The sequence below is a fragment of the Schistocerca nitens genome, chromosome 6 (assembly GCF_023898315.1).
Source record: "Schistocerca nitens isolate TAMUIC-IGC-003100 chromosome 6, iqSchNite1.1, whole genome shotgun sequence".
Taxonomy (NCBI): domain Eukaryota; kingdom Metazoa; phylum Arthropoda; class Insecta; order Orthoptera; family Acrididae; genus Schistocerca; species Schistocerca nitens.
The window spans coordinates 287210703-287226294 of record NC_064619.1 but is presented as its reverse complement, the minus strand read 5'-3'; the positions used below and the strand labels follow the sequence as shown (position 1 = coordinate 287226294).

Below are 15592 nucleotides of genomic sequence, written 5' to 3'. Positions count from 1 at the left end.
GAGGCAGAGAAAACCCCTGACCCCTCCGGGAATCGAAGCCGGGACCCCGTGCATGGGAAGCGAGAACGCTACCGCAAGACCACGAGCGGCGGACAATGATACTGTGCGGCTACAGCGATTTCAAACCCATCCCTGTTATACTGTCGTGTCCCGTAGCTAAAACAGAGTTTGGATGCCCATATTTGCGGAGAGGTCCCCTTTTAGAAGCATCTGGACTTTATATGTTTCTTTTAAAAAGTGATATCCCAGAAGCTTCTGGTGTGTATTCTCGCAGAAGGAGTAAATTGTCTGTCAGTAGGCACTGCATTATCCATAGCAACGAAATCAGCTGGCTTGGCTGACAAGAGATTCTATTCGTCTGGGTTACTGACCAGAGCAAATGCAGCTAGAAAAACATATTGGAAGAACGGAAATAACAGACGCCGAACATCGAAGAAACTAAACGAACGTAGCACGTGCTGTTTCCATTACGTTGATACACACTTCCAGAGACGATGGAGAAGATAATATGTATAAATTTGTACTAAGGAACCCTTGTCCAGACACGACTGAATCGGAAGATACTAAGGCAAAAGAGATGTGGGATAAATCTGTTACCGGAATCGTTGTTTGCACGATGTAATAATGTGATTTATGATGTTTGTAGCTGCTAACTGGTGCGTAGATCCGGGCAACATGTGGGTGTACATCATGTGAAGTGGGGTACGAAACTTTTAATGTCGCCTTGCAGGTGGTCATTTCTGATGTAATGTTCTGTAAGTTTACAAATTGAGGTGTACAATACATCAGCCCTAGTGAAATATCATTGAAAACGGTTACGAAGTTAGCTGACCTGATTTTCTTGCGCGGGCTTAGAAATGGAACAGTATCTCCGGGTCAAGTCCCCAACCAGGATAGTTCTTACGTATACCATGTGTCCCAGGACTGTTAAAAAGGTTAAGACAAACAACAGAAGTGCTTCAACGACACAACGACCGAGAAGGACAACAAATTGTACGATATCAAGACTGTGGAGAAACAGTGTTTGCTCGCGGGCGTAAGAAGAGAAACGGGTCGCGTACGGATACTGTGTAAAGTAATACGGAAACAGCAACTATATCGCACAGCTACATCATACAACTGCATTCACATACTGTGCAAGTCTTAGCTCTTACTGATATCGCCTATTGGGCCAATGGGTGGTGTAGTGCTGCGCGGTTACTCTTCGGGTGAATCCTTCTCAGCGACAATGGAATTTTTAGGTCACAAAAGTTACGTATGGGTGCAAGAGTATCCCTATATGGCATCTGTGAAGTCATCAACAATTAATCACAGTGTATCTGTGGTTGGGCATAGTCAATGACTGGTTAATATGTGGGTATCTGTTCCTCCCTGCTTGACAGCATTGGTGTAGCCCGTGTTTTTAAGAGAATCCATATATTTTGGGAACATATTGCACTTGATCTTCGTGCACATGTGTGTTTCCGGCAGTATGGTGCTCCGGCTCACATTGCACGTCTTTTACAAATATACGTAGGTAGAAGAGGTCTTATTTCATGGTCACCTCCTTCACCTGTTCTGGCCTCACTTGATTTCTCCTCGTGCGGTCACATGAAAAGTGTTTTGTATGAGACTCCTTTAGAAAATGAAGAAGATCTCCTGGGAAGGATCGTCCGAACATCACCAGGATTGTTCGAACTGGTGCGACTGAACTTTGTGTGCCGATGTCGTACCCGCATAGAACTGGAGCACGCCTCGTTTAACAGCGACTGTGAATGGAGCACCTTATGTTAGTTATGCAGACAAATAAAGTTATAGCAAAAATGTGTCTACTTGAACTTTTTAATTTGTACTGTTAATCTGATAACGATAGGAAATGTTCACATTTTTCCTTCAATTTTCAATTCCATTGTTTTGGACCAGATTTCCATGTCCGAGAGCGTCCTGTTTATATCTATTCCAATCCCTGGAGATTTTTATCATCGTTTCGAAAATACTCCATTAACGAGGAGAAAGAAGCAAACAGAGGGCAGGATATTCGGAAAGCCTTCTTTGCGGTTTTTTGGATTTCCAGTTGACAGCGAAGGCATTAATAATGGTGTTCAACGTCTGTTAGACATGAGTGGGGAATACATGAGTTACTTGGTGTGAGTAAGAAATAAGGGAAAGTGTAAGATGAGGAGACTTGTGATTTGAACCTTGCGAGGTGTTAAACTATATATTTATTATTCTTTCTTTCTTTCTTGCGGCCTTTGTCACGCTGCAACGCGGTATCGGCCGGGTTACTATTGATGTGGCAGTGTTAGCTGCAGAGGGTGGCCGGATGCCCTTCCTTCCACCACCCCTGAACCCACAGGGATGGAATTAATGTACCCCAGCTATCTGTGACTAGTGTAAGCCCTGGAATAGTGCGAACGTTTTCAGAGGTCTGCGAGTCGTGTAACTGAGGCGGAACGTGGGGATCAGCCAGGTATTCACCTAGCAGGATGTGGAAAACCGCCTAAAAACCACATCCAGGTTGGCCGGCATACCGGCCCTCGTCGTTAATCCGCCGGGCGGATTTGATCCGGGGCCGGCGCGCCTACTCGAGTCCAGGAAGCACCGCATTAGCACTCTCGGCTACCCTGGCGGCTAAACTACGTGTTTATTGTTGTTACAAACTAAACCTGCAGTCTTGTTACCTAATGCAGATAGCATAATAACAACTTTAACTCTAACAACAATGAAACTAATTAATTAGTAAAATCATTACGAAATGCTGAATGTTTTAATTACAGCGGAATATCTGTCGTAAGACCTCACTGTTTAACTACTTTGAACTAAAAATCAATTTTTGTTTAACATCACTTTAAGTAGACGTGCAATGTTATATAGCAATTATGACTCTATATTCCTGAAGCTGTTAAATACTCCGACATTCAGTCTATAGTAAACTCAAATATGCGAACCGTCAGTACCCACGATGACTGCAAACTACATTACTATGAGACTTCCACTGAAATTCTCTCATTTTCTTCTTCTTTCTGGCCTTATCGTCTCTTCGCGGGCTCGGCATGTTAATCTGGGTTTGTCAATGTTAGCAGTGGATGGTGACCGCCGGATACCCTTCCTATCTCCCACCCACCCCCCCTCCCCCTCCGGCACAACCTTAAAAGACGTAATTTCTGCATTGTACACAATAATTGGGGAGAAAAGGGATTTGTGGCATAACTTGACTAGAAGAAGAGATCGGTTGGTAGGACACGTTCTGAGGCATCAAGGGATCACCAGTTTGGTATTGGAGGGTAGCATGGAGGGTAAAAATCGTAGAGGGAGACCAAGAGATGAATACACTAAGCAGATTCAGAAGGATGTAGGTTGCAGTAGGTACTGGGTGATGAAGAAGCTTGCACAGGATAGAGTAGCATGGAGAGCTGCATCAGACCAATCTCCGGACTGAAGACCACAACAACAACGCTATCTACATCTACATCTACATCCATACTCCGCAAGCCACCTGACGGTGTGAGGCGGAGGGTACTTTGAGAACCTCTATCGGTTCTCCCTTCTATTCCAGTCTCGTATTGTTCGTGGAAAGTAAGATTGTCGGTATGCCTCTTTGTGGGCTCTAATCTCTCTGATTTTATCCTCATGGTCTCTTCGTGAGATATACGTAGGAGGGAGCAACATACTGCTTGACTCCTCGGTGAAGGTATGTTCTCGAAACTTCAACAAATTCCCATACCGAGCTACTGAGCGTCTCTCCTGCAAAGTCTTCCATTGGAGTTTATCTATTATCTCCGTAACACTTTCGCGATTACTAAATGATCCTGTAACGAAGCGCACTGCTCTCCGTTGGATCTTCTCTATCAACCCTATCTGGTACGGATACCACAATGGTGAGCAATATTCAAGCAGTGGGCGAACAAGTGTACTGTAACCTATTTCCTTTGTTTTCGGATTGCATTTCCTTAGGATCCTTCCAATGAATCTGTCTGGCATCTGCTTTACTATCTGTTTGCATTTAATATTATCCTACTTGAAAGTGTGAGAACTTTTTCGAAAGTATTTGCGAATCGCGTAACTGAGGCGGATGTGGGAAACCGCCTACAAATCGCATCCAGGCTGGCTGTGACACCAGCTCTGTCATTAATCCGCCGAGTGGGTTCGGTCCGAGGCCGGCGCACCACCCCGAATCCTGGAAGCGGTGATTTCTTGGCGACACATTGATGCCAACAAACCCACAAAGTGCCTCATAAGTTCCAAAGTGGCACGTTGCCAGTATTCAACATCGCACGCTCATTGAAATCGATAGGATAAATTTATCCTGGAACGGCTGGCGAGCACATGGGACTAGACACTCGACACCACCCTCTGAATGAGACAAACCCCATGTTCTGTCAGTAAATATTTGTCTCCGCTCTTCCCCTAAGTACGAATTGTTTGAAAGGCAACGTCTTGATCTTGTCACACTTCCTATTGTTCTTTTTGGTTCAGCCATACGAAATGACCTGTTTTGATTGAGACAATTATCTTTCGTGCTGGATACTTCTTGTACATTTGTGATTACCTTGTTCAGCTTTATATTTACTGTTAGTTAGAGTGTTAAGCTGCTGCCACTTTTCTATATAATACACACACACTGTTTAGTCTTATGTCCTGTCTATGTCTAAATTCAGAATACTTGTCACATTGAAAGTAAACATGTTCAGACGTTCAGTTGTAACTCTGCGCCATAATCTTTTTAATTATACATAAATACACATTATATGGACCACATTCTCTCAAAATATCTAAAATCCTTTGTCAGGGATTGTGACTTTATCTATTTACCTATGCAAATATGCCTCCGGTAGTTGCGCCTCCATTGAAGCTGGCTGAAACGTAATTGGCGAAAGTATGCTCTTTAAAATGATTCCAAACCAGGTTTACAGCCCAAAAAACTTTAATGGCACTTTGATATTAAGTAACCGACGGCTTATGACCGGATAGAGTCTCATTCCTTATAAGTTACGCACAGATAAAGCGTAAGCCACATACTACACTCTGTTAATGTCCTGCAATGTGATTACCTGACTGTAGTAACCTAACAGAGACAAACTGATTGACAATAACTAACGTGTGGTAAGTGAATCATTAACACATTCGCTAATTTACTGTCCTTCCAAGCATATAGTCATATCGAAACGAAACCGATGTGCACAGTAGGTATAATTTGGAAATAACACCGTTCACAGTCCAATCATCCTGCCACAGTTTGCAAAACGCATTACTGAAGATTAACACAGTTCATAAAATTAATTAGGATTTCACAGTCAATCAATGAAAAATATTCACTGTGTTAACTCTCCAAAACCAAATTTAGATAAAACTCTGCATCTTTTACGACTTGTGGTTTGTAATAATTAGTCCGCATACATTGTGCAGTAATTTCGGGCACAGATATTGCTCTTATCATAACTTCCTGCGGACTGACTGCCTTGGCTTCCAACAGTCGTTTTTTTATAAGTCCCTCTTTTATGAGCCTCTCTTTTATAAAATTACATGTATCTATTATTGTTCGCTGGAGTTTTACAAGTTACAATTAAAAATATACATTCTTGATTAATTGAATAGTGGGGAAGGTTTCTTCTGAATGTGAACTTTTAGATACAACTGTTGAATTACACTGTCTAGATTGCCGAAATGTGGTATTTTGATTCAGTACAATGTTTTAGTTAAGTATGTTAATTAGTCTGAAACTAAATGATTGCAAATGTTGCTAACGCGTTTCCAGCATTAGCTCCACAGATATTTCACTTATTATACACTGATCAGCCGGAACATTTGACCACGTACACAATGGCCGACATGTCCACTTTTGGCACGGCTAACAGCAGCAGCGCGTCGTGTCATGGAAGCAGTCAGACCACGGTAGGTCGCTGGAGGGAGTTGGTACCACGTCTGCACACATAAGTCACCTAATTTCTGTACATTCCGTGGAGGGGGACAATGAGCTCTGACGTCACATTCAGTCACATCTCAGATGTGTTCGTTCGGGTTCACATCTGGCTAGTTGGGGGACCAGCAAATCAATTGGAACTCACTACTGTGTTCCTCGAACTGCTCTATCACACTTCTGGCCTTCTGGCACGGCGCATTATCTTGTTGAAATCTGCCACGTCCGTCGGGAAACATGATCATCATGAAGGGGTATGTGTTGTCTGCAACCAGTGTACGATACTCCTTGCCCGTCATGCTGCCCTGCACGAGCTCCACCGGGCCTACGGACACCCATGTGAATGTTCCCAGAGCATAATGGAGCCGCCACCAGCTTGTCTCCGTCCCACAATACAGATGTCAAGGAATTGTACCCCTGGAAGACGACGGATTCGCGCCCTCCCATCGGCATGATGGAAGAAAGTATCGGGATTCATCAGACCATGCTAAGCTCTACCACTGCGACAATGTCCAATGCCGATAGTCATGTGACCATTTCAGTCGTAGTCACTGATGTAGTGGTGTTATCATTGGTACATGCATGAGTCGTCGGCTGGAGTGTTCGTTGCACTTTGTGTTCAGACACACTTGTACTCTGCCCAGGATTAAAGTCTGATGTTAGTTCCGCCGCAGTTCGTCCCCTGTCCTGTTTTACCAGCCTGCCCAGCCCATGAAGTATGACATGTGTAATGAGGGGTGACCGCCAAACTCCAAGACGTCTAGACGTGGTTTCAACTTGGTTTCGTCACGTGCTGGATGCACTCATCACAACACCCCTCGAAAACTCGAAAAGTCGTGCAGTTTCCGAAATGCTCGTGCCGAGCTTCCGGGCCACCGCAGTATGCCCCCGGTCAGACTGAGATACATCGTACGTCTTTCCCATTCTACACGCGGACAGCAGGCTCACTGATACTACAAGCACCGTGCGCGTGTCTGACTAGCAGTCATTCCCTGCGAGGTGACGCTGCTGTCTTCTGGACGGATTTGTATCGATAGTAGGTCCAGGGTCATAATGTTCTGGCTGATCAATGTACATACTTTTGATGTACTTTACCTGAAAGATAGCAATTGAGTATATGTATACATATGAACAATGATAACGAAGTTTCAGATCACTGCTGTTTTGTAATTAGCATAGTTTCTAAGAAATCGAACGTGTTCCAATTAACCAAATAAATGTAACAGATAATGAAATTATGTTAGATACGCCCAAAGTTAATACTCAAGATATTTGATACTGTGTACATGTCATAAAAATAACATTATGAAAGAATTAGTAAAGAAATGGAGGGGGAAGATGGGAAGAGTAACATAACACCTGGAAGGAATCCGCCTCCTCTACACAGGGTGCACTAGACTGTTTTTTCCATTTATTGGTTGGTACTGAGTTTTAACCTGCTGCCTAGGTAGTAGAGTAAGTCGTGATACTGCTCTTGTAAAAAATTTTAACTCATTGTAGGTGTATTTCAGGTTCAACAAGCTGAGGATAGTACTGAGCTGTCTAATCAAACTTTATGGTTCCAGAGACCTTTTGAAGTCTCAGTCACTTACAAGATGTACATGTTAAGCTGTGTTATGCTAGTTACAATTACGTCGCTTATGACAATAGCTTAGTACGTAGTTACGACTAAGATTATCGAAATACACTAAGCCGGCCGAGGTAGCATATTGGGTAGCAGAATGGACTCGTGTTCTGGAGGATGACGGTTCAAATCTCCGTCCAATTATCCTGATTTGTGATTTCCGCGATTTCACTAAAATTCTTAAGGATTCCTGGATGGTTTCTTTTCAACAGTAAGGCCGACTTCCATTCTCATCCTTTCCCTAACTAAGATTCTACTCTGTCTACAGGTCTCTAATGAGTCTTCGTTGACGGGACTTTGCCGGCCGGTGTGGCCGAGCGGTTCTAGGCGCTACTGTCTAGAACCACGCTACCGATACGGTCGCAGGTTCGAATCCTGCCTCGGGCATGGATGTGTGTGACGTCCTTAGGTTAGTTAGGTTTAAGTAGTTCTAAGTTCTATGGGACTGATGACCTAAGAAGTTAAGTCTCATAGTGCTCAGAGCCATTTGAACCATTTGACGGGACGTTAACCTATAATCCTCCCTCTCTTTTTTTACTTAAGTTGTTAGTATCACTAAACGGCCTATGCCTTGCTGTATATGTTTACAATGTGTAATAACGTGTAACACTTACTATCTCCGTCCTAACAGGCCTCAGAAGGCCCAACGGTACCGACCGGCCGCCGTGTCATCCTCAGACCACAGGCGTCAATTGCTGCGGATATGGAAGGGCATGTGATCAGCACACCGCTCTCCCGGTGGTATGTTAGTTTACAAGACCGGAGGTGCTACTTCTCAGTCAAGTAGCTCTTCAGTTTGCCTCGAAAGGGCTGAGTGCACTCCGCTTGCCAACAGCGCTAGGCAGGTCCCGTGGTCACCCATCCAAGTGTTATCCCAGCCCGACAGCGCTTCGGTGATCCGACGGGAACCGGTGTTACCACTGCGGCAAGGCCGTTGGCACTCACTATCTAGTATTACGGTAATATTTACGGAGGCAGGGCTCAGTTGATGTGTTGTCTACTGGACTACAGGTGGAGGCGGCGCTGCTGGAACCTGCCGGCTGCCTGCTGGTGTCCGGCGCCAGTAGCGGTGCCAGCGAGTGCCTGCCGGAGGAGGCGCTGCAGATCGTCGAGACGGCAGACCTTGCGCTGATCGGATCCGGCGGAGGCGGCGGGGGCGGTGGAGACGCGCGGCAGCCTCCCGTGGGGGCGGAGATGCAGGGCCGTGGGCCGCCGGCCGCCGTCAGGCCGCTGCAGGCGCACCACCACCGCCGCAGGCTCTACTTCAACCCCGTCTTCTTCGAGCCGGACATGCTCAAGGTCGGCGACCCACAGATTTTCCTCTTCTTTGTAATGTGAGGTGCTTCTTAAATCTTTTGCATCTATTACGTTGGTCCATAATTTCGTATCGTTTTTGTTTTTCATGTCAGTATTCCGGTCGTTATGGGTTTATTTATCGATTGTCATTCTTTGTTTGTAATTCAATATTGATACACTACTGGCCATTAAAATTGCTACACCACGAAGATGACTTGCAACAGACGCGAAATTTAACCGACAGGAAGAAGATGCTGTGATATGCAAATGATTAGCTTTTCAGAGCATTCCCACAAGGTTGGAGCCAGTGGCGACACCTACAACGTGCTGACATGAGGAAAGTTTCCAATCGATTTCTCATACATTAACAGCAGTTGACGGGCGTTGCCTGGTGAAACGTTGTTGTGATGCCTCGTGTAAGGAGGAGAAATGCGTACCATCACATTTCCGACTTTTACAAGGGCGGATTGTAGCCTATCGCGATTGCGGTTTATCAAATCGCGACATTGCTGCTCGCGTTGGTCGAGATCCAATGACTGTTAGCACAATATGGAATCGGTGGGTTCAGGAGGGTAATACGGGACGCCGTGCTGGATCCCAAAGGCCTCGAATCACTAGCAGTCGAGATGACAGGCATCTTATCCGCATGGCTGTAACGGATCGTGCAGCCACGTCCCGATCCCTGAGTCAACAGATGGGGACGTTTCCAAGACAACAACCATCTGCACGAACAGTTCGGCGACGTTTGCAGCGGCATGGACTATCAGCTCGGACACCATGGCTGCAGTTACCCTTGACGCTGAATCACAGACAGGTGCGCCTGCGATGGTGTACTCAACGACGAACCTGGGTGCACGAATGGCAAAACGTCATTTTTTTGGATGAATCCAGGCGACATCGCGGTGAACGCACATTGAAAGCGTGTATTCGTCATCGCCATACTGGCGTATCACCCGGCGTGATGGTATGGGGTGCCATTGGTTACACGTCTCGGTCACCTCTTGTTCGCATTGACGGCACTTTGAACAGTGGATGTTACATTCCAGATGTGTTACGACCCGTGGCTCTACCCTTCATTCGAAACCCTACATTTCAGCAGGATAATGCACGGTCGCATGTTGCAGGTCCTGTACGTGCCTTTCTGGATACAGAAAATGTTAGACTGATGCCCTGGCCAGCACATTCTCCAGACCTCTCACCAACTAAAAACGTCTGGTCAATGGTGGCCGAGCAACTGGCTCGTCACAATACGCCAGTCACTACTCTTGATGAAATGTGGTATCGTGTTGAAGCTGCATGGGCAGCTGTACCTGTACACGCCATCCAAGCTCTGTTTTGACTCAATGCCCAGGCGTATCAAGGTCGTTATTACGGCCAGAGATGGTTGTTCTGGGTAGTGATTTCTCAGGATCTATGCACCCAAATTGCGTGAAAATGTAATCACATGTCAGTTCTAGTATAATATATTTGTCCAATGAATACCCGTTTATCGTGTGCATTTCTTCTCGGTGTAGCAATTTTAATGGCCACTAGTGTATTTGAGTTTACGTATAATCGTTTTGTCGTTTGGTGATAATGAGTGGAGTTATGGACGCTATAAAATGATTTTCCAAGAGACAAATCGAAACATTTCCGACATATTATTATGTTTGAGTTCTATGGAGGGCTAACAGGAGCGGAGGAGTCATATGGTGTAGGTATGTTAAATGTTACAGGATTCAAGTTAGCTTCTTACTTCTGAAAAGAAAATATGGAAACGGAGGAGTTGCCATTTTTGTCAGAAACTGCTTTGATTTCAAGAATAGTGATATTAATAAATTTTGCTCAGAGCAGCACTCAGAAGCTTGAGCAACAGAAGTAGTATTTCATAATAAGTCCGTTATAATAGTAAGTATATACGGAGCGCCTTCAGGAAACTTTAACCTCTTCATAAAAAATCTGGAAGGTCTGTCGTTCCACCTCACAGTGAAAAACAAAGAAATAGTGGTTGCTGGTGATTTTAATGTGGATTTATTGAAAAGTTTCGTCAGTGAAAAATTATTGCAGTCAGTAACACTGTTATTCAATTGAATTCCTACTGTGAACTTTGCAGCTAGGTATGTAAACGCTCTGAGGCTGCTATTTATAATATCTTTGTAAGCAAATCTATGGCAAAAAAGCCGTATCACAAAACCAACAGTAAATGGGCCATCTGATCAACACATGCAGAATCTTGTGTTAAATGTTGAAACTTGTTAGGATAAAAAATCTATTAAATCTGAGTACAGGAAGGTAATAAATCAATCAAAAATTGAGAAGTTTAGAAGACTGCCCAAAGATGTGAACTGGATAGATGTTTACAATACTCTGACTCAAATGGAAAATACAAAGCATTCATTTATAAAGTTACTTCCTTTTTGAAAATTGTTTCTCCCTAAAGGTAACTCAAATCAAGCAGAAGTCTAAAAATAAACCATGGATTAACAAGGAATAAAGATATCATGTGGGACAAAAAGGAGACTGTATCTACTATATAGGAACAGCTCTGATGCTAGCATTGTAATGCATTACAAAGAATACTGCAACATATTTAAGCAAATAATCCAGAAATCTAAGCAGCTTTATTATGAGAAAAAGCTAATTTCATATGGCAACAAAATAAAAATATCATGTGGGACGGACTGTATCTACTATCCAGGAACAGCTCTGAGGTTAGCAAAACATTGAAGCAAATAATTCAGAAATCTTTATTAGGAGAAAAGATAATCACACCAGGTCACAAAATGAAAACTATGAGGGATATAGTGAAGACAGAGACAGATGGGACAATAAAGGAAGAGGAACAGACAGCTGTAAAACCAAATGATACATTGGTAAAAAGTGCATGTAGTGTTGCAAACCTCTTAAACAAGTACTTTGTTTCTGTTACTGACAGCTTGTGATTATCAGGTCTGGTAAACAGTGCAATGCAATATGTGAGACCAATCTTTACAAATAACTTCAGTAAAATGGAAATGTCATTCACATCTCCCACAGAAGTAGCATCCATCATAAAATCCCTCAAATCTAAGTATTCTAGTGTTTACGATAATATATCAACAAAATTAATCACAGAGTGTAAATAAGTTGTACAAAACTGCAACCAGTCACTTTATTGAATAATTATGTTTTATTCCATGAACCGGTTTTCGAACCTTTTCAGGTTCATCTTCAGATGATTTCATGAGGTGACCCTGAAACCGTCATCGCATGAACGATGAAATGTCAGACACTGAGATAAGCGCTGGTAGAATAGAAAATCAACTCAAACGCTGATTTGTGGTGAAGTGTATGGACCGGATGTGATCACCATGAGATACGATAGGAATTATGCTAAAGAACTTGCTGTCATTCAAGCGGTAGGTTATCGTGGGCCACTAGAACGGAAGGGTACCTAGTGTTTGGAAAAAGCACAGTTGGTTTCCGCTTTCAACAATGTTCGTTGGATCACACAAATATAGCTCGAAATTACCGATGTTAATGTTTTCTAAAATTATGGAACACCAGTCATACGCCCGTGCTTCGCAACTAAGGTTAAAGTGTGCCTTAAAAACCCTCGCTTTTTAGAGTTCCGCACCTAAGTTGGTAAAAAATGGATCCTTCTAGCATCACGTCGTCAACAAATTCGTTTCCTTAGCTAAGAAGTCAAATACAAACGAAACGTATCGAAAGAAGCAACGCACTTTCGTTAAGCTTTTTAATACATAAAGCGAAATCATTATATTCGTATATCCTAGCCAAGTATGTTCATTGTTAATTTGTATTTGTAAAGATACGATTGCAGCGCTTGCTTCTGTTACTGACATAAATTTCCGAAAATATTTCTATCACTGAGCTAATAAAACCTAACAGCGCCCTCGATTGTTTCTTTGGTGTGCTACGCCTTCACTAAGGTAAACATCTGAACCCCCGACGAGGAGAACATGGCAAATGCCGTAACATTATTTCCCAGAAACTTAGCTTAATGGAAGATGACTTAAAATAAGCGAGCCCCTGTCTCGGTTTATCCGTAGATATTCGACCGTTCCTCAGAAAACGGTGATCAAAGTTTTCGAGGTATGTTCTGTACCTTTTAGCAAGTAAATAGTTCAACCGAAGAGGTGGCAAAATGGTTAGGGTCGCGGCTTGGCGCCTTTGGGTCCCGTATTCGAAACCCTACTACTATTCTTATTTTGTTTTTCATTTGTCTACCTATCTTCGTGGTATATTAGTGCACAAACGTTTTCAAATGTATTTTGAAATAACGTTGTCCATATTCGTCTACTAACTGTATGTCTGATGAATGAATTACGAGTAAAAATGAAAAGAAAAAGAAAAATCAGTTGCTGACTCGAAAAATTATTTTCAGTTGTTTTTGTTGAAACTGCTGAGGTGTATCTGATGCATACTCAACTGGAAGCGCCAGTTTTCGAAAAAGTTATCAGTTATGCGAGGTTTGCCGTGAAATTAATGCCAATGATTGAAATCTTCACCAATTTTAACGACGTTTCTTTCCCGAGTGAGCTCCATACGAAGAAATATCGCTCTGGCCATCCTGCCTTCGCGCAATGGTCTTGGTGTTCGGAATTTCTATATTTCGAATACTTCTACGATTAATATCATCCGAGGAGGATGCAGCGAATCTTCCTGAAGAATAAAAATGAAAATAAAATATAAGAATTATGAACTGACATCAGAATTAAATGCACAGTTTCTGTAGCGCAGCCATGTTCAAAATCTTAACACACACACACACATATACATTATATATTAAATGTATGACCATTATTGTGAAATCCATTTGTAATTTTACAATTATAAGTAAAACAAAGCCCTTGTTTCCCCCTAATGAATAAGAAACATTCGCGTAGTAATCTTCTACGGACATGGATTGATAAAAGAAAAAATAAAATAAATGAAAACAACAATCGTGTTTACAAAACGGGCGTAAAAAGTGAGAGACCGCAGCAAACCTCTACGTCAACAATTGCGCTGAGGTCGTAGGGCGCTAAAACGCATCTAAATTACGTTGAAAACTTTGACAGTCGTTACCTTCGCGTACTGTGGGTCCTCCTCCACTGAGCGACGTTTCTGGGTAATCACGTTATGGCACTTGCCGTGTTCTCCTCATAAACTTAGCAGACTCCTGAAACTTTAAATCACGACATCTTCTCTTTCGTGATCCGATTTCGATGAAAAAAACCTATACGTTGTCCGAAGCTAATTTCAAGGTACCTGTGAAAACCTCATGATTATTCGTCTAATAGTTTGGCAATTAGGTGTTCAAACAGACAGACACGGCAATTTTGCAGTTTTGTTATTAGTATATGTTTCATGCTCACGAATTATAAGGTTTTTGGAAAACGAAAATTTGCTGTATAAAAATCAACATGGATATCGCAAACGCAGATATTGCGAAACTCCGCTTGCTGTGCTCGTCCACGAGGTCCGGAGCGCTAGGCAACGGCGTGCTAATTGATGCTGCGTTTCTTCACTTCAGTCAAGCACTTCGATGCATTGCTGCACTGTCGCTTACTGAACAAAATACGAGCTCACCGACTATCGAACCAAGCTTGTGGCTGGCTTCAGGTCTTCCTTGTAGACAGAATTCAACATGTCGTTATTAATTGAATACAATCGACAAATTTAAAAGTAGTTTCAACTGTACTCCAACGGAATGTGATAGAGCCGTTACTGAATAACAATGGGGATTGCGTAAGGCTATTCGCTGACGATGCTGTTATTTAGAAGAAGGCTGCAACGTCAGAAGACCTGCAGAAGATCAACGACTGGTGCTGTGGCTGGAAGTTGACTCGGAAACGTAAATAAATGTAACGTATTACACATAGACAGGTGAGCAGAGCCACTCCTGTTCGATTACATTACTTGCGATGAATCGTTAGAAACAGTATTTACAATAAAATACCTAGGAATAAGCATTCGAAACGTCAAAGTGGAACAACCACATGGAAAACTGTAGAAAAAACCACACGTGAGGCTGGGTTTCACTGGGAGAACCTTAAGCAAATATATGGGGGATATTTAATAAGTAATGCTACACATTTTTCTGAAAGCAGGTTGGTTTTATCCAGGATTCCAATACACCATATTATTCCCCCTCTTTTGGCTACAAAACCCTATTTTTGAACATAATCTCCGTTCAATGCGACGGCCTTACGTCACCTTGTTAGGAGGACCTTTATGCCTGCTTGGTACCACCGTACTGGTCGACGTCGGAGTGAACGTCGTTTTGCTGCATCAGTAACCTCATCATCATCCACGTATTGCTTCTGGCAGAGTGCAATCTTCATTGGTCCAAACAGATGAATATTTGAAGGTGCGAGATCCGGGCTGTAGAGCGTATAATGAAGAACAGTCCAATGAAGTTTTGTGAGCTCCTCTCTGGTACTCACACTTGTGTGATGCCTTGTGTTGTCATGAAGGAGAAGTTGGTTTTCATTTTTACGGCGACGGATATGCTCAAGTCATTTCTTCAATTTCCTGATGGTAGCGCAATACACATCAGAGAGAATCGGTGTACGATGAGGGAGGACATCAAACAGAGTAGCCCCTTCAGAGTCGCAGAAGACAGCCGTCATGACTACCAGCCGAGGGTGCGGCTTTGAATTTTTTTTCCCCAAGAGACGTTGTGCGGTGCCACTCGATGGATTGCTGTTTTGTTCTCGGTTCGATTATGAACACACGTTTCATTGCCTGTGACGGCGTCTGACAAAAAATTGTCACGATCAGCCTCGTAACGCGCAAGTACTTAAGACCAG

At 43.1% G+C, this 15592-nt stretch overlaps 1 protein-coding gene across 1 annotated transcript in view; it reads left to right on the top strand.

The window, feature by feature from the left end:
* LOC126263324 (uncharacterized) overlaps positions 1–15592 on the top strand; it is a 164298-nt gene that overhangs the window by 73063 nt on the left and 75643 nt on the right. The window contains exon 5 of the mRNA XM_049960413.1: positions 8532–8741. Coding sequence (XP_049816370.1) covers positions 8532–8741 — 210 coding nt within the window. The remainder of the gene's footprint in view (positions 1–8531; positions 8742–15592) is intronic.